The 19,087-nt window shown below is 24.2% G+C and overlaps 4 protein-coding genes across 4 annotated transcripts; 2 read left to right on the forward strand and 2 right to left on the reverse strand.

Annotated features, from left to right (window-relative positions):
- Window positions 1-2,898: 2,898 nt before the first annotated feature.
- On the reverse strand, window positions 2,899-8,037 carry Phum_PHUM086650 (eukaryotic translation initiation factor 4 gamma, putative; the record flags this gene model as incomplete). The annotated part of the gene is made up of 19 exons (XM_002423746.1): window positions 2,899-2,976; window positions 3,164-3,285; window positions 3,383-3,566; window positions 3,678-3,929; window positions 4,009-4,169; window positions 4,283-4,438; window positions 4,538-4,706; window positions 4,799-4,923; window positions 5,014-5,172; window positions 5,265-5,410; window positions 5,640-5,824; window positions 5,914-6,075; window positions 6,157-6,345; window positions 6,428-6,523; window positions 6,774-6,938; window positions 7,021-7,131; window positions 7,253-7,358; window positions 7,433-7,528; window positions 8,009-8,037. The coding sequence occupies 19 exons, from the start codon at window positions 8,035-8,037 to the stop codon at window positions 2,899-2,901; spliced, it is 2,691 nt and encodes an 896-aa protein (XP_002423791.1).
- Window positions 8,038-10,801: 2,764 nt separating this feature from the next.
- On the forward strand, window positions 10,802-12,668 carry Phum_PHUM086660 (DNA double-strand break repair Rad50 ATPase, putative; the record flags this gene model as incomplete). Its single annotated transcript, XM_002423747.1, has 2 exons — window positions 10,802-10,971; window positions 11,057-12,668. The coding sequence occupies 2 exons, from the start codon at window positions 10,802-10,804 to the stop codon at window positions 12,666-12,668; spliced, it is 1,782 nt and encodes a 593-aa protein (XP_002423792.1).
- A 387-nt stretch (window positions 12,669-13,055) lies between these two features.
- Phum_PHUM086670 (uncharacterized protein) lies at window positions 13,056-14,175 on the reverse strand (the record flags this gene model as incomplete). The annotated part of the gene is made up of 5 exons (XM_002423748.1): window positions 13,056-13,106; window positions 13,242-13,419; window positions 13,554-13,681; window positions 13,776-13,960; window positions 14,172-14,175. 5 exons carry the CDS (start codon window positions 14,173-14,175, stop codon window positions 13,056-13,058), a joined length of 546 nt encoding a protein of 181 aa, XP_002423793.1.
- Window positions 14,176-15,228: 1,053 nt separating this feature from the next.
- Phum_PHUM086680 (TFIIH basal transcription factor complex subunit, putative) lies at window positions 15,229-17,870 on the forward strand (the record flags this gene model as incomplete). The annotated part of the gene is made up of 11 exons (XM_002423749.1): window positions 15,229-15,382; window positions 15,478-15,679; window positions 15,765-15,921; window positions 16,041-16,284; window positions 16,487-16,643; window positions 16,731-16,896; window positions 16,981-17,067; window positions 17,142-17,159; window positions 17,185-17,407; window positions 17,498-17,673; window positions 17,772-17,870. 11 exons carry the CDS (start codon window positions 15,229-15,231, stop codon window positions 17,868-17,870), a joined length of 1,683 nt encoding a protein of 560 aa, XP_002423794.1.
- Between the last annotated feature and the right edge of the window lie 1,217 nt (window positions 17,871-19,087).

The raw sequence follows: 19,087 nt of genomic DNA on the forward strand, positions 1-19,087 counted from the left end.
GTTTGTTTTTGTTTGTTTTGTTTGTTTGTTTGTTTGTTTGTTTTTTAATATAATATTTCACCGAAAATAAAATTTAAATTATTGGATATTTATAATTAAATATTAAAATTCAAATAAATGAAATTTTTTTTCTTATTTTTTTCCTTTCCTTTTCTTTTCTTTTCTCTTAAGCAAAAAAATTAAACTATTAATAATAATAATAATAATAATAATAATAATAAAATAAATTTAACACTAATAAAAAAAAAAATTAACCACATTTACCACCAAATTTATTAAATAATAATAATAATAATAATAATACTAAAAAATTCATTAATTTCAATTAAAAAAAAAAAAAAAAATTACAAATACGATTTTTTTTTTTTTTTTACATGAGTTTAAATTGTTTTATTATTATTACGAGAGAAAAAAAACAAAAATTAATAATAATAATAATAATAATAGTAATAATGATAATAATGACGACGACAATAATTTAAATAACAAATACATAAAGTAATAATAGTTTAATAATAATTAAAAAAAAAAAAAAAAAAAAAAACTTTAATAATTTAATTTTGTTTGCGTTTTCAATTTTAAAAATAAAATAAAAATAATAATAATAATAATAGCGGAATTTTTTTTTTCACGATTTACACTTTTATGTATAAATTCTACAAATAAAAAAAAAAAAAAATAAAATATTTATGTATTCGTATGAATTTATTTAAAAAATATATTAAAGGGGGTTACGTTAATTTCATACCCTTTTTTCAGTTTAAAAAAAAATCACAAAATTAAATTTTCTTCAATCATTATGCAATTATTATTATTATTATCATTATTATTATCACGGTTGAATTGATACGACAACAACAACAACAAAAAAAAAAAAAACAAAAGCATCTATGTATTATATATTATAATAATGATATTAATCACAAAATAAAATAAAATAAAAAAATTATAGCACAATTCATTTCAATTTCAATTTCAATTCCAATTCAATTTTAATTAATAATTGTGACATTTTTGCGTAAATTATTTAAACTATTTATTTATTTTCTAATAATAATAATAACTAATAAACAATAAAAAAAAAAAAATATTTTTTTTTCCATTTTCTTTCCATTCAATTAAACGAAGATGATAATAATAATAATATTAATTAATATAAAAAAACGAAAAAAAAAATTTTAGCCATCGATATATATAAGAAGGAAATTATAATAAAAAAATTATTCCCTTATATCGATATTGTTTTACTTTTTAAAAGAAAATAATAATGATAATAATAATAATAATAATAATATTACGTTTTAATTTTTTTTCTTTTTCCCTTTAAAAAAATTTTTTCCTATTTTTTTTTCTTTTTTTTTAACTATTAAAAATAATTAAAGAAAAAGAGAAAAAGATAGACACAGAGACAGACAGAGAGAGAGAGAGAGAGAGAGAGAGAGAAAAGAAAAAACAATTCCGATAATTAAATTAATAATAATAATTAATACAGTGAAAACATTAATGTTATTACTATTATTATTACTATTATTATTATTATTATTATTACAGTTACTACATATGTATATATATATATATTTTGTTAAAATAAAAGGGATTATTAAGAACTATGTGATAAGCAAAAAGGGGAAAACACTCAACATATAGATAGATAGATAACATATTCTATTATTATTATTATTGATAATAAGGACGAGAAAAAATAAAAAAAATTTTTTTTTTTTACAAATACCCCCCCGGGGAAAAAAGAAAATGGGGAGGGGATCAAACGTTTTTTCTATTTTTTTTTTTTTTTTATGCTTTTTTTTCTCTCTCCATATTTTAAATTGTATTATACATCATTTGTAAAAAATATTCTATTGAAAAAAAAAAAAAAAAAAAAAAAAAAAAACTAAAAATTTTTCCTCTTTAATATCCCCAATATTTAGATAATAATAATAATAATAATAATAATAATAATAGTATACTTAAAACAAAATAAAAAAGGTAGATAGATCTACATCTGTTGGGTTTATACTTTCATATATATATATATAAAATCAATAAACAAAGTTTACTAGAATCATTTAAAAATCATCTAAATAATAGGGAGACACAAAAAAAAAACAATAATAATAATAATAATAATAATAATAATAATAATAATGATAATGATAATAATAATAAGCCGTTACTTAGTTAATTTCCATTACAATAATAATAATAATATCTAAGTTTCCGAAAACTGAATTTCTTTTTTTTTTATATATATTTTTTTATTATTTTTTTTTAATATTTTTTTTCCATATATATAATTATTATTATTTTTTTTTTTTTGGGGGGGGAGGGGGATAATTTTACTATCCTTTCATCATTCCCTTTTTTTTTCGTTTTTTTTTTTTTTTGTTTTCCTTCCTGTCTTCCTTCGATATAAACTTATTAGTGTAAAATAAATTCGCCATCTTTCTACCAAACCCATTCCGCGTTTTCTCGTACGATTTCAGATGAAGAATTTCAGGGCGTGACGGGGGGTGGGGGAGGGGGTGGTGGTGAAGAGTCACAATGAGAGAATTTACTTGTTAATTTTTTTTTTTTTTTTTCTCCCTCCCCCCCATTTTGAAATAATTCTCTACACTTATTTAAAATATTTCTTAAAGCATTTTCATCAGAGTGTGTGTGTGTGTGTAAAAAAAAAAAAAAATAATAATAATAATAAAAATAAAAATAAAATAGTAAAAAAAAAAAAAAAAATAGTAATAATAATAGTAATAATAATAATAATAATAATAAATTTTTTTTATCCAACCCAATCGAATTTTTGATACTTTTTTTTTTTCTTTTTTCTTCTTTTTTATTCTTTTTTTTCTTTTTCTCCTTTGATGATGATTCGTAAATTATTTTTTTCCTTTATTTTTTTTTTTAATTATCACTTTCATCTTCTTCTTTTTCTTCTTCTTCCGATTCTGCTTCGGCGAGCCATATCAACCATTGATTCACCTAATTTACAAAAAAAAAAAAATTTATCATCATCATTATCATCATTATCAAAATGGAGTCCTCCTACTACTCAAATCCTTCTTGATTTTAAAATACGATGATAATAATAAATAAATTACGCGAGATTGAGGAAAATCATTGAAAATTTTTGTTTTAGTTTTAACATGACGACAACGACGATACGTACCTGAAAAAGGGCTTTTCCTTTTCCCGGGTATGCATCGGTCAAATCTTCTTTCCATTTCATAAAAGCCTCTTCTTCGATTATTTCTAAATCGTACAAATATGCAAACCACCTTAAAAGCATACCTGAAATCAAACATTTATTTTATTTTTATTAAATATGTAAAAAGGAGACATTATGCATAGTTTTTAAACAAATTTTTTTTTGTTTTTTAAAGTGTACCTTTGGGAAATTTCAGAGAATAACAAAACACTTGCAATGAATACACAGCAATGACTTGGAGTTCCTGACTCTCGTTTAGAAACGACTGAAGTACCGGTTTGTACTTTTCCAGCAGTGATTTCTCTTTTTCTGTCAATTGCTTATCCGGTGAATTCGGATCAGATCCTTCAGATAAAGTTGATTCCTAAAAAACCAAAAAAAAAAATACAGGAATGTTATTTCAATTTTTTTTTTAAAGGGATGAAATCTCAAAAAAAAAAAAAGGCGGACAATTACATAATTAAATTAAATATACCTGTGTTATGTATTTTAAAACAACGGTGACCAAGGCGTTTATAAAACCTGGATTCGAGTAATGTGACGGATCTAAATTGTCTTTTATCCATTTATAAAACTGAGTCGGATTTGGATCGGCCAATATTTGTTTCCACAAACTACTTTGAATCGTCGAGAGTGGAAATAGAAAAGTTAAATCTCTTTCGGCGAGAATTTCTGACAGTCGTTCTTTGGTACGATCAGATTTTGCGACTTGATTCAATAAGTTTATCTAAAATTAAATTATTTATTTATTTATTTTTATTAAACTCAGAAAACAACTATTAATGATTAATAAAATTTCTCATTACTTTGCTTTCGTTGAAAATTTGAGTCGTTTTTTGCTTTCCTTCACTTTTACACAATGATTGTAAAATTAACATGAATAGCGGATAATAAGCTCCTCCATCAGTTATATCACCGACAGCAGACAAAGTGGTCAATCCTGACAATATTGCTTCTTTAATGCAGCCTGAATCGTTTGAAAATAATTTTCATATGATATTCAATAACAACAATGAATTTTTAAAAGGAAAAAAAAAAAAAAAAAAAATTTTTTTTTTTTATTTTTACAAGCATAATTACCGGCGACATGGGAATGAATTCTAGGAATTTGAGGTTCTTTTTCGGACATTGACGAAGTTAATTCTTTCAATGCCTCTAAAAATTTTTCATTAGACACCATGCCTTCTTTTTTCAATTCGACAACCAAAGCGACAGACAAATTTTTTTCCGTATCCACTGAAATTAAACAAGGCAAATTAATAATTTGTACTTTTAAACCTTTATTTAATTAATTTGAAAAAAAAAAAAAAAATAAATAAATAAATAAATGCTTACTGTTTCCATCCAAGTTATGACTGAGAATACGCATTAATATGCTGGGTATAAAACGTTCCGGTGCCTTTAGGTCTTTGATTGCTGAAACGCATTTGGTCAGTGTATCTGACGTCAAATTTTCACTTAAAATTGTAGTTAACTTTTTGAGAACCTCTTCTTTAGTAGGTCCCTAAAAATTACAAGAAAATTTTTCCACGTTATTTTTTCCATGAGTATAAAAAAAAAAAAAAAAAAACATAAAAAACGTAGTAAAACAATTACTTTATCTTTTTTGGCGGACTTTCCTTTGTCTGAACTGGCTTGCTTTATTAAAATCGGAGGTTCTTTACTCATCTGCATTTGAGGAGCAGATAGTATCGGTTCAGGTAAAAGTGAATTCGTTCGACCTGAATAGCAAAGTAAAGTAATAATAATTAATAATAATGGTAATTTGGACTTTCTTTTGACAATTTTTAATTAAACATTTTTTGTCAAACCTGAAGAAAGTACAGCTGGCTTCGGCTGTGGTGGTTTAAAAGCTGCCGGTCGAAGAGATATATCTTCAATAACACCAGGTCCACTCAACTGAGATCCCAGCATCATATTTTTTTTAAATCTGGGAGGAACTTCCTTGGCACCACCACCACCACCACCACCTTAATTTAAAATGAAACATTTTACAATTGATAAAAATTATGGTAAAATAATATTTATTATTATTTATTGTTTGTGTTATAATTTTCCTTACTGTTATTATTGTAATGTTGCTGGAAGTTTTGCTTATTATTATAATTATTATTATTAATAATATTACTACTAGTATTATTATTACTATTACTGTTGAGGTGTTGCCTGAAGTAAATGCCAGAACCACCGCGATTGCTCCGGAATGCACTGCCAGGAAATCCATTATTGGTCATAAATCTAAAATTTAATAAAATTTTATATAATTTTAAATTTAATTCTTTGTGTTCAACAGATTAATAATAATATATATTTATAACATTATTAAAAAATATATATATATTTCAACATTACTCTCGAGGTTTTTGTAATTTGAATAAATGCCAATTTATTTCAAGACGTTTTAATAGCAAATAAATTATAAAAATTTATATTTTACCCTTTATTAAAACTATCATGAGGCAAAAATTGTGGGTTCGGACTAAAGTTTGAAACTCCCAACATGTCATCCAATCCGCTTCTTGTTTTCAATGGATTGCGAAACAATCCATCCAATCCTGCATTCGGGTTCGGTCTTGGTATCGGATCAGAGACATAGTTCCGCAATTCTTCGTCACTTTGTATCTGAAAACGACGAATTATAAAATTTTTTTAAAAAATCGCCATTGCATTTAACAAATTCGAAAAATTTACTAAACTTCTTTATGACAAACCTGATTGATAGGCATAGGCCCTTCCATGCTAGATGCTTTTCTGGGAACCCAACCATCTCTTCTCAATTCAATAACATCCTTTAACATAAAGCGTATACGCTTTGGAAATTCTCGGTTTTCAGCCAAGGTTTTCATTCGATCAAAATATTGATTCATCAAGACCTAAGAATAAATGACAATTACAATTATTTTTTTTAAAACCAACTCCCGTAAAATAATAATAAATATTCCATAAATACTGACTCGCCCCTTATCCGTATCCAAAATTCTACCGCAAGTTCTCATGATTTGAGCCAAGCACTCAACGTCTTCGCTAACATCTCTGCCTTTAGACGTTCTTGACGACCGTGAAGTGTGTACCAGAAGAGTTTGTATGCATTTATGTAGAATCAATTCCGATAAAATTTCCAATTTTGCAAGCTCGCCAATAAACTAAATTAAAATTTAATACGTTAAACATACTATTGTTGCCCTTTTTTTTTTGTAAAAAAACATAAAGTTCCTTCAAACTTACCTTGATGTTGCCCAGCATCTTTTTCTTGGCGATGAGGTGACGATCTTCATCGTCAGGGCTGAAGGGGCCATCATTTTGTTCATATGGTTCATTAGCCTTAAAAAAAAAAAAAATATCTTATATATTTTATCAAATAATTGAATTTATCCGATTATAATCGGTCTATTTAATATGGTCATAATCAATTCAATGGTTATTCAAAATTATTTTTGACTCCTTCGTGTATCGACACATAAAATTCAATCAGTTTAATGTTTTTATCTATCGTTTAAAGGCATTTACATTAACAGGGACGTAAAAATGTCCTCTTCCTATATTATTATTATTATTATTACTACCAACTAACCTGAGCTCTATTTTCAAACTCCGATTTACAATTAGCTAATAAAAGTTTTATAAATGTGTTGGGTTCGTTTGGGGGTTCTAAATTTGGAGCTTCTTCTGAGAGCCGCTTACATAGCTGAGCGTACATAGACGAGTACTTTGGCTCATCCAAAGCTTTTTTGAAAATCTAAAAATAAAAATTTTTAACAAATTAACAAAATTTCACTAAAAAAAAAATTGATTACATTTTTGTAATTTTTTATACTTACTAGCAAAATAACTCCTTTTAGAATTTGACCAGAGTTTAGATCTATGGCAAGAATATCATCACTTAATTTTTCGAATTTCTCTGGAGTAAGCTTATTGAGAATTCCCTGTACCTGTTAAAAATAAAATAAAAAAAATTATTATTATTTTTTTTTTAAATCTTCACATTTAAAATTACAACCAATCATCAAAACTTTAGTAGTTAACAAGTAGTAGTAGTAGTAGTAGTAGTACCTTTCTGAATATAAGATCATTCCGATTTTCTTGTGGGAGACCATCGCGGCGTATCCTTGAAGGAGGGATCCAGCGTCGCTTAGAGGAGAGGGAGACAACTTCGTCCCTGCAAGAGCAAGAAGAATTTAATTAAAAAGGAATTTAAACGTGGCGTATTAAAAAATTTAATTAAACACTAACCTAGCTCCTGAGACACGAGACACACCCCCTGGTCCTCTAGGGCCGTCCGTTGTTAAGTATAAGCTCTCCTCGGTGAAAACAAACACTATGAAATTCCTGAATCAGAAGAGCTGTATATAACAAAAAAAAAAAAATTACATTTTACAATAAATTGAAAATAATAATAATAATAATTAAATACGCGATAATTTTTTTTTTTTTTTTTTTAAACAAAATTATAATTAAATAAATTATAATTAAAAAAAATTTTCTCCCATAAATTTTTAATTTTTTCTCTCGATAATATTCACAAATTTACGGTTTTAAATTGAATAAAGGTATTACTCATTGCACAACACAATTTAAATATGATTTTATAATTAAATGAAAATTTATAATAAAAACAAAAACAAAATCAATAAATTGATGAAAAATAACAACAATTACGAGATAATAATATAAAATTAAAAAAAAAAAAAAAAAATTAAACAAGGGAACTGTCAAAAAAAAAAAAATAAATAAATAAAAAATAATGGGTCTCAATATTTTATGATGTGGCATTAAAAATTCCATGCAACAGGTTCCATACCAAACAACCTAGGTTCAATAACCTTCGTGAAAACCATGGCCTGGTGAAGGCTTTGTCTAAGAATATACTATGCTACCCACTTTATATTAGGAGGCCTGGCAATGAAAATTATATTTTAACTTGATGATTTATATAAAATATAATTTTCGTGTGAATTTTAAAATACCATTTTTTTTTTTTTTTTTTTATATTACAAGGTGAATTTTTTTTAAAAAAAAAAAAAGAAAAAAAATTACTTATGCATAAGAATAAATTATTTTAGTTTTAATCTAATTTTAACAAATATTTAATAAATAAATAATAAAAAAAAAAAAAAAAGTCTCTTAAATTATCAAACTAAAACCCCTCTCTTCCTCGATTATATTTAAAATTATACTGGTTTTTATACCTGAAAACTTATTAATCCAAATAGAATATTCTTTTAAATTAAAATATTCATACATTTTAATATTCAAACACACTGACTGATACATGTTTCATTTTGGATTCATGTCGATAGAAAATAATTCAAATAACGAGACGGTAAACTTGGCTTTTTTTTTTTTTTTTTTTTTTTTTTTTTTAAAATGATACATTTAAAATTGCAAATAATATTTTTCATGGTTCTCAAAATATCAAAAACAAAAAAAAAAATATATACATGTGTATTTTAAAAATTATTGTTATGACAAACCGATTACGGCAGCCATTTTTCCTCAAAACTGGGCCTGAAACAATAAGAAGATCAGCATTAAGGAAATAGAGGAAGAAAAGGGAATCTCTTTGAAAAAATAAAAAAAAAAAAAACTTTTTGATTAAACTAAAATAATTTTAGACTTTGAAAAAACTAACCCTGTTATTTATATGTTTACTACAAATTTTATTTTTTTAAGCACTAAGTTATTAAAAAAAAGATTATCACCTATATTAAATTCGATTAAAACCTTTTCCTCTTATAATTAGCATGAAAAATATTATTCACAACAAAACTAATGATGAAAACGATAAGTGAAAAGTATAATTTTTTAATTTAACTCTTACAATTCAATAAAATATTAATAACAAAAATTCATTCAAATGTTTATATATATAAAAAAATTCAACTTGAAAATATAAAAATTAAAAACAACTTTAAGTCGCTGTGATTAGAACATAATTAAAAATGAAAATAATAATCAGAACAGTACAGCGATAATCGAATTTTATCATGAGCTTCAAGTCATATATTATTATTTTGGACACACTGTTTTTTATTTTAAGCAAATACTTAAACATTAATTAATTTATATACTAAAAAATTTCCAATCATTCGAAAATCATCAATGTAATAAATTAGTAACAAAAATTTAAGTTTCCAAACATTTTTTCGCAAGTTGACGCATAATAATTTTATTATATACAAGCATTACTTTTTATTTTAAAAAATTGTAAAAAAATATTTCAATTCATTTTTATCCACAAAATTATTTTAGCATAATAATGCACATTAATAAATTTAAAAAGAAATTAAGAAAATAGGTGTATGCACAAAAATTTTTTAGTTAAATGTTAGGTATTATTAAAATCATTCGAAAAGAGAAAAACATTTGAAAAATTATAAAACCTGACTAAAAGAATACAAAAGTAACATTAAGTAAAAATTTTGAAATAAGCAGACAAAAATTTAATAATATCCCACTACAAATTATAAATAATTGAGTTTAAGTTAAGGAGGAAATAGATTTATCATAATCAAGGACGAAATCAATTTAAAGATTAACAGGAATTTGTTTTTAAAGGTAACTTTAATATTTACTTTTGAAAAAAAAACTTCTCGTATAAATAATTAGTTTGTTCATTAATTTTACAAAGTACAGCATAAATTGCATGTATCAATTTGCCAAGCTCAAAAAAATTACAAGGACTTTTAAAGCTACTGTCAAAATACTTGCACAATTTCGTAAAACATTACAAACATACTTTATAGAAAACGCAAAACCTAATCAAATGCGGTAAAGTTTGAAAAAGCTGACAAAAATTAAAATAATTCACCCATTAGCGAATAAAAAATCACACAAAAGAGCTCAAAAAAAAATATTTTGAGGTCAACGACGCCTGACGGCCATTTTGTTAGACCAAGCCTGAGCAAAATTAATAAAGAAAACCTTAAGATATTTGTTGATTTTAATAATAATATGAAAAATAATCGATTTATAACACTTTATCTTTAAAATGTATTATAAATTAATTTTACCAAACGTACTAATTAATAACGAAAAATAAATTAAATTAACTTACAGAATAACAGTTCGGCTAGGAAGCCAGCAAAGATGAGTAATGAATGACCAGGAGTGCCACTCTCTGAAAAACCTACTCACTTAATGATTATGAATTCTGGCAACAGCCCTTGTGATTCATTATTACTAATTTTAAGGAATATGACTTTTTTCTATTTATTACAATAATTACTACATCAAAATTATTATTTTTAAATGTAGGATTATTATTAAAAGGTTTTAGAATAATTGTTAGTCGGAAAATTATAAACTAAAATATTAACTTAAAATTCCTTATTTTACCTAGTTAGTAATTGAAAATTACGTAAAATGCTTACTTTTTATATATTAATTTTGACAAATATTTTTCCGTTTAAAAAAAATAAAACACAGTTCGAAATTATTGTTATAAATATTGTTTTCTTTGTTTAAAGTATTTTACAACTAAAACCTTGCACCTCTAATCTAGTGCCAATTTAACATAATTTACAATGCAACCAACTTAAAACGAACATGCGTACGCACTGTTGACTGTTTAGTAAACTGAAATAAACACAATTTATACTTATGGATAATAATATAAATACGTATTCGTTACCTCCACTTACTCACGGAAAAGTTCTAGGTATTTTAAAATTTATTATTAACGAAGTTAATATTATTAAAACTATATTAGTTGCAACCAAAGATTTTAATTTTATTGTAAAAATTCAATGGTGGGGAGAAGTTGTACCCATGTATTTAAGGCAAGATAATTTATTAAACTAATATCATTTAACAAAAAAATTGACTAAAACTTAGTTTGCTGTTTATTATTTTCAGACCCGAAAAAATATCTTTAAATAATTGCATACAAGTAAGCGAAGATAAAAATAATACTCGTAAGAGTATAGCGATTTACGAAGTTAAAACAACATTATTTTTATTAAAACATTATTTAAAAGCTTGCGAAAAACTGGAATTGGTTGTTTCGAAGGCAGATCATAGTTTTATACTTGGAAGTGCCTTTTTAAGAAATCTTGTTGATATAATTAAATTAAGAAATGATATTTTACTCCTTCCCGTTGTTGACTTTTTAGGAGAAAAAGTTGGTGAGATAAAAATCAATGTAGACTTTTTATATAATTTATCGAATAGAAATAATAACTCAAATTCACATATACAGAAACCTATATTTTCATGCAACCATTCTAATTCAAAATCTCTTCAAACAAATAAAACTGAAAATTCAACTTTGTCCGTTTGTAAGAAAAATTTACATATGAACCCATTGAAAATAAGTCGTAATGCACAAAAAGTGGTAGGTAAATACAAAACCCATAAAAAAAAAATATCTCAAACTTCAGCTCTTACTCAACATTTATGTACCATTACAGAAAGAAAAGAAAAACCTGAAAATTGTAATAAATCTTTGTTTAATTATTCTACACATTCAAATCAATATAAAAAATGTAATATTCCTTATGCTACTCTACCACAAATTAAAACTTACAATGATTATTCTAAACTACTGCTTTATAATTTTACTCAATTGAAAAAAAAGAAAAAATTTAAAGAAAATGATAATAAATCTTGTAATTCATCCAAAAATATTTTAAGGTCTTCTGAACCTGTACAACCTGTAAAAAATCATGCACAAATTAGTGATAAAGTTATAGAAAATAAAAAAAGAGTTGAATCGAAACAGTTTTCAGATTTAGTAGATAAATATTCTTCCGACAGTTCAGGTCGTGAAAAAATACCAACACAACCTTCCAAGTCTTGCATTCCAGAAGTGGTTAATAGAAAAATGAAAAAAACATTAATTCCAGTTAATAAAAATGTTTTAAACTACTTATTAGGATGTGATATGACAAAAGAAGATGAGGAGTATGCAATAAATGAATTAAAAACATTATCTCCTTGTCAGCATTTGGTTAACACATTTAATGAACTTTATCAATCATCTAGTGAAAGTTCGATCAAATCCCAAACTAAAAATTTTTTATACGAAAATTTAAATGCTATAAAAACTAAAAAATCATTAAATTTTAATTTTAATGATCCGATTGAAAAAAAATATTTTGAAAAATTTTTTTCAAAAACAGTAGCAGAAACAGAAGTTCCATCGACTTTTGAAATTGTAAAAATATTAAATTCGAATATACCTTCAAATGGATCTGAAGAAAAAATCAATCACTGTACCATAAATGATATTGATAATATTAAAATTGAAAATAAAAAGGAAGAATGTAAAAAATATGTAAATAATGATGATGATGAATATGTCAAGCATAACGAAGATAGTTATTTACATGTAAATACATTAAAAAATAAATTTAATATTATTACGAATAAAACTATTTGTTGTAAATATTGTAATAAAATAAATGAATTAGATAAAATTATTGAATCATTAGATCAATTAGGAACTAAAACGTTTTCTAATCAATAAAATAACTAAATATATATTGAAATGATTTTTTTATACGATGATTTACACAAAATGTAATGAAAGAAAAAAAAAAATAAAAATTTTTTATATAAAATTCAAATTATATTTTATTTTATTTTTAACAAGTAATAAGTTATTTATAATACAAACTTAAATATCCCTCTCTTTCTTTTAATTTTGATATTTCCTTTTGAGGCAATAAGAAAAGTTTGCTTTTACAACCATCATGAAAATGGATTTTTGAGCAGTCCCTTATTTTCTATAATAATTATTACATATTTTAATAAATAAATAAAAAAGAAAAGTCATTTAAGTATTTATTATAACTACAACTTACCTTAAACTTTTTCATTTCGTCTTTTGTATATATTTTATTTTCGATTTTTTCTATTTCATAACAAGGACGACACAAAAAGGTTTCAAAATTGGCTTGCTTTCCTTTTTTCATTTTTAATTGTTTACCTGAAAACTAAACAATAAGTAATTTCTATTGGTTTTTTTTTTTTTCCCCACATTTATTATGACAAATATTAAAATCCGTGTGTGTGTTTTTAAAATAAAAAAATTAGTTACAATGGCTTCCAAATACCAATAATCTCCCTCTGGATATTTTTGACAACGTTCGCATTCATCAAAATTATAAGGAGCACATTTAACTTTAATTATTGGAAATAGACATTTTTTACCACCGAATGAATATTTAAAATTTAACGTTCGATGTTTAGATGCACTTATATTATACGTTCCAACTCTGACATTAAAAAAAGAAGAAAAATTATTTTAATTTAAATAAATAAATTATTTTATATATAAAATATATTATACCCAGGATTGTTAAAAATTTTATTTTTTTTTTCTGATGATGAATTAAATGGAGCACAAAACTGAATATATTTTTCCGGGAGCATTGATGGTAAATTATATTCTCCAGGTGCTGGAGTTAAACTACCGGTAAATATTGTTTTTCTTTCGGCTTTTCTTCCACCCAATACAGTACCTAAATTGCTAGTAGGCTGAAAATATTCTAAGATTGGTCAAATATAAATTTCCAATTTAAAAAATTAGAAAAAAAATTTTTTTTTATATATTTACCCTGTTGGCTAAAACATTGATTGACGATGTCACATTAGAGTGATCGTACATTCCCGGAGCCACGGGTAAATTTTCCCTTAAATAAGTTTTTGCTAATTTAGATGTTAATCCTTTGGTGTCATCTTCCAAAAGTTTTCTTTCTAATGTAGATCCGAAACATATTTTTTTCTTTTCGTTCCTTTTAACAACATATTCAAAATCTATAATTCCAAGATTTTAAATCTCATTGTAAAAAAAAAAAAAAATATATATATATATATATATAGATATATACGTGTATATATACATTACAGTCACGTGATTTTGTTACAATTCGGCCTAAGATTAATTTCAAAAAAAAATTTAAAAAAAAAAAAAAAAAAAAAAAAAAAAAAAAAACCGTTAAAATATACTAAAATTTTTAATGCATACTCATATTAAAAATTATATGTACATATCATAATAATGATAATGATAATAATAATAATAAAAAAAACAAATATTTGAAAACATTTAAATCATAAAATCATAAACATACTAATACTGAGCTTTTATGGAACAACAACAAAAAAAATCCAAATTTAAAGAACGTTTTTATTATTTTATAAATAACGGTTAAAGTGTCAAATTTACCTTTTTAAATTTAAATTTATTTTGTCATGAGCAAACATATTTTTAATTATTTTATCATTAAAACTGATGCTTAATATTATCTTTTTAATATAATTTAAAATTTTAAAAAACCTTTATTGATTCTGTACTGTGATAAATAAAATTTATTTATTTTTTATTATTATGCAATGTAAATTTTTAAAAAAATATTAAACTAAATTAGAATTGATTTAAAGAAGAAAAAAAAATGACTGAAATGTAACTGGTAAAAAAAATTAATATTAAAAAAAAAAAAAAAAAAAAAAAAAAAAAACATGACATGAAATATATTTGAATTTTTATAATAATATGAAATCACGAAATGTAAATTTAATGTACCCAATTATTTAAAAAAAAAAATTGTATAAATAATAATATTTTTTAAAGTTTACTACTTTATTGAAAAAATTTATATATATATATTTAATATATTATTTATATATTTAAATGCTTTTTGTTTTTTTTTTTTTTTTAAATTATTTAATCCATAATTTTTTGTATTTATTTAAATTGGAAATTTAAATTTAACGAATTTTTGAAATTTAGTTCAATTTTTGACATAGAGGTTGCATTGTAGTCGTAACAAACAAATGCACTCAGTTCATATTTTGAATTTTAAGGGCATTTTAGGTATTTGTGACTGAGGTACGATTTTAATTAATGTCGGTTTTTTATATTTCAAAACAAAACTTTTTAACTTGTTTGTTTAAATACAATTTTATTTAATAACTAAGGTAAAAAAAAAAAAAAAAAAATTGGAAGTGAGATGTTGTTTCACGATTAATATAATTGATCACATTGAAAGTAAATAATTATTATTATATTTCTTAGATAAAATATGACTACTTCATCTGAGGACGTATTACTTCAAGTAAATCAAGTGCGATATAAGAAAGGGGATGGAACTTTGTATGTAATGAATGAAAGATTAGCTTGGATGATGGATAATAGGGACACCGTTTCAGTGAGTCACAAATATGCAGACATTAAAAGTAATAAGTAGTTTGAAAAAAAAAAAAAAACAAAAAACTTAATGTAAATTTCGAAAAGAAAATATTTAATGTTTTAATTCTTTATTTTATTTTAGTGCAAAAAATTTCTCCCGAAGGTAAAACAAAAATTCAACTCCAAGTTGTTTTACATGATGGTAGCGCTTCAACTTTTCAATTTACCAACAGACTGGGTCTTCAAGCTCAAATTAAAGATAGAGATGATGTTAAAGAACTATTAGTACAATTACTTCCTAAATTTAAAAGAAAAATTGATAAGGAACTAGAAGAAAAAAATAGGTAATTAAATTTTTACCTTTTTTTTTTTTAATTAAAATTATTATAAACTTTTAAATATTATTTAAATTGTATTTTTCATTTCGAGGCTTTTATCGGAAAATCCTAGTTTATTGCAATTGTATCGAGATTTAGTAATAACTCAAGTTATTACTTCTCAGCAATTTTGGAATGAACATGCTGTTAAGTACACGAGTAAAATGAATATGCAAAAACAAGAAATTGGAGTTAATGGAGCATTTTTAGTAAGTATTCAAATTACAAATTTTACAAATTTACATTGACTTATAATAAAATAACTACCGTAAAGTATCTAATTACATTTAATTGTAATGTAAGGTAATAATCCATATTTTTGACTTAGGCTGATATAAAACCACAGACTGATGGTTGTAATGGATTAAAGTACAATTTGACTGCAGATGTTATACAGTCAATATTTAAAACATATCCAGCAGTTAAGCACAAGCATCTTGAATATGTTCCTCACAAATTATCGGAAGCTGAGTTTTGGACAAAATTTTTTCAAAGTCATTACTTCCACAGGGATAGGATAAATGCTGGCAATAAGGATGTTTTTACAGAATGCGCGAGAGTAGATGATGAAGGTACTTTTTAAATTGTATGTATAAGTATATCTCCCTAATTATTCCTTAAAAAAATTAGTAGGCCTTTGACAAATGTCGATTAACATAAAAATTAAATTATGTAAGGAAAACTAAATAAACTAAATATATTAATATTTATTTTGTGAATATCAATAGTCATATTCAAACAATGAAAAAATTTTTTTTTTATTTTAATCTATAGAATTAAAAAAAGAATTAGATAATGGAGTACCTGATGTTCTGTGTAATATATCAGAATTTGAAGACAAAACCCTAGATGAAGGCTATGGCACAGGAACTTCTACTGCTTCAGTCCAAGCATCAAGTGGAAATATAGTTCATCAAAATATGATTAAAAGGTAAAATCTATTGGTTTTTTTATTTTATTAATGTTATCTGATAGTTTTTTTTTTTTTTTTTGAGTGAAATAAGGTATTGACTTGCAGATTTAATCAGCATTCAATTATGGTATTAAAAGCTAGCGAAAAAAAAAATGATGAATCAAATGGAGCTTTTACAACAAGTGATGGAATGGTAGCAGTTGGTTCTGCTCCAGTTCCAAAAAAATCAGATATACCAAATGGATCAGCCGAGGAGCCTAAATCGAAAAAAGTTAGTAATGAAAAAATGAAATTATATTGTATTGTTGAACTTAATCACAATTATATAAAATACAATAATATAAAATAATTGCAGAGTCGTTTACAAGAAAAAATTGTATTTGATGATTTGGTTTCACAAGGAGAAGAAAATGATGCAGCACCCAAATTGCAATTATCACAAGTAAATTTTAAATTTAAATTTTATTGTGACATTCAAATTTTTTTTTTTTTTTTTTAAAAAGAGTTTATTTACAGTGTAATGATAACTATTTAGTAATTTAGTTTATAATTTTTTCAGATTGAACGATACCTAAATTGCCCAATGCAAATTGCTAATTTAGATATATCAACAGATTATTTTTCAGTCTGTTCTAAAATGGCAAAAGAAAGTGAAAATTGGTTAGTTCAAAAAAAACAAAGCACTCCGGTTTTAGTTAGTCCGGCAAATGCTGTTTCAGCATTAGGTGAACTTACTCCCGGTGGAGCTTTAATGAAAGGATTTCAGGAAGAATCTTTAGCACGTATGCTGTTCACTTTATTAAGCACCAAGTTTTGATTGATATTTTTTCCTTTTTTTTTTTTTTTTTTCTAAAATAATGTTAAAATTTTAGAACTTGTACCTAAAGAACTTGAGAAAGAACTGAAGCATACATATAATGCATTGTGTGAACTGCTTAGACACTTTTGGTCTTGTTTCCCTCCGACAACAAAAACTCTCGAAGAAAAAGCTAGTAATGTTCATGAATCTCTTCACAGGTTTGAATTAGCTAAGCTTAAGCCTTTCGAGGTAAACATTTTTGTTTTTACTACAATAATCACAATTATTTTTTCAAATTATTTAAAATTTTATTAAAAAAATATTTTAAGGATAAAGTTATTAGAGAGTTTAATCCATTGAGTCAACACTTAACGAGACATGTGAATGAAATGCTACAATTTGCCTATAGGAAATATAATACATGGCAACAAAGGATGCACAGGTAGCCTTTTTTCTCATTGAATTCATTGAAGAAAGACAATTTTTAAGTAAAAGGTAAATGTTTCATTTTTGTTTGCCTTTTTTTTTTTTTTATAAATATTCAATTTTAAACGAAAACAATATTAGAGCTATTTAAAGATGTGATAAAATTTTTTTAATAGTTCAAATAATTTTTTAGAAGGATCAAATATACAAAGTTCCTCTGAATACTTTAATAATGTTTATAAAAAAAAATTGAATAAAATTTTTCAGCAATAATTTTAAATTTATTTTTTGCATTAGTTCCTTCATTTATTTGAGTACAATGCAACAGTTTTTTTAAAAATAAATTATTATTTAACTGGTTTGAATAAACTATTTGAATAAATAAAAAGGTAAATACCATAGAGAAAATAAAAATCATGTGGTTAAAATGTGATTCTGAACGTGTTTAAATGTTGACTCGAATCAAAATGGCGTCCCTCATTTGAATGGGAATATTATTGTAATTTTGAAATCATTCGAATTGTTCTTATGATTTCTTCAAATATTCTTTTAAAGTTATATTTAACTGGCTATAAATTAGAATTTGAATTGGATTTTTTTCACCCAGTAAGTGAATCATTTTATGTACATTTTATAAGGAAAAATAGTGGTTTTTCCAGGGTCCGCAAAGTCGGTACTTTTACGAAGCCATATTTTAAACATAATTTTTACCTTTAATTCAATAAAGAATAAACATTAATTTAAAAATTTAAATTTCTTTTTAATAGGAAAATTTTTTTTTTTTTTACACACATAATTTTTTTCTTTAGTTAGGTTATTAGAAAATTTACTTGAAACGCGATGGTATAAAAATTATTATGGCTGCTTTTATACGATAGGCTTACTTATTTACTATTCATTAAATGTAATTTTTGTTCTTTGTTACATTGATTCGTTTAGTTAATGATACATTTAAAAAAAGTTTTTGTTTTAAAAAAATTTAAATCATTATAATTTTAAATCTGTAAATAAACTGAAGTGGACTTGACTGATTACAAGTGTTTGGGTTTGTTTTGTATTATGGAGGGAGACTTTAAGATGAATTATTGAGGCAAGCAACTGGCATTATAATACTGCATAGGAAAATATGGCCTTGACTCTTCTTACAGTGTTTATTCTTGCATTAAATTGGTCCACATTTATTTTGTTTTTTACCAATTGTAATTTGCCTAAATTATAATAATAAAATTCATTTATG

Source organism: Pediculus humanus, genomic scaffold (assembly GCF_000006295.1).
Source record: "Pediculus humanus corporis 1103172107436 genomic scaffold, whole genome shotgun sequence".
NCBI lineage: Eukaryota > Metazoa > Arthropoda > Insecta > Psocodea > Pediculidae > Pediculus > Pediculus humanus.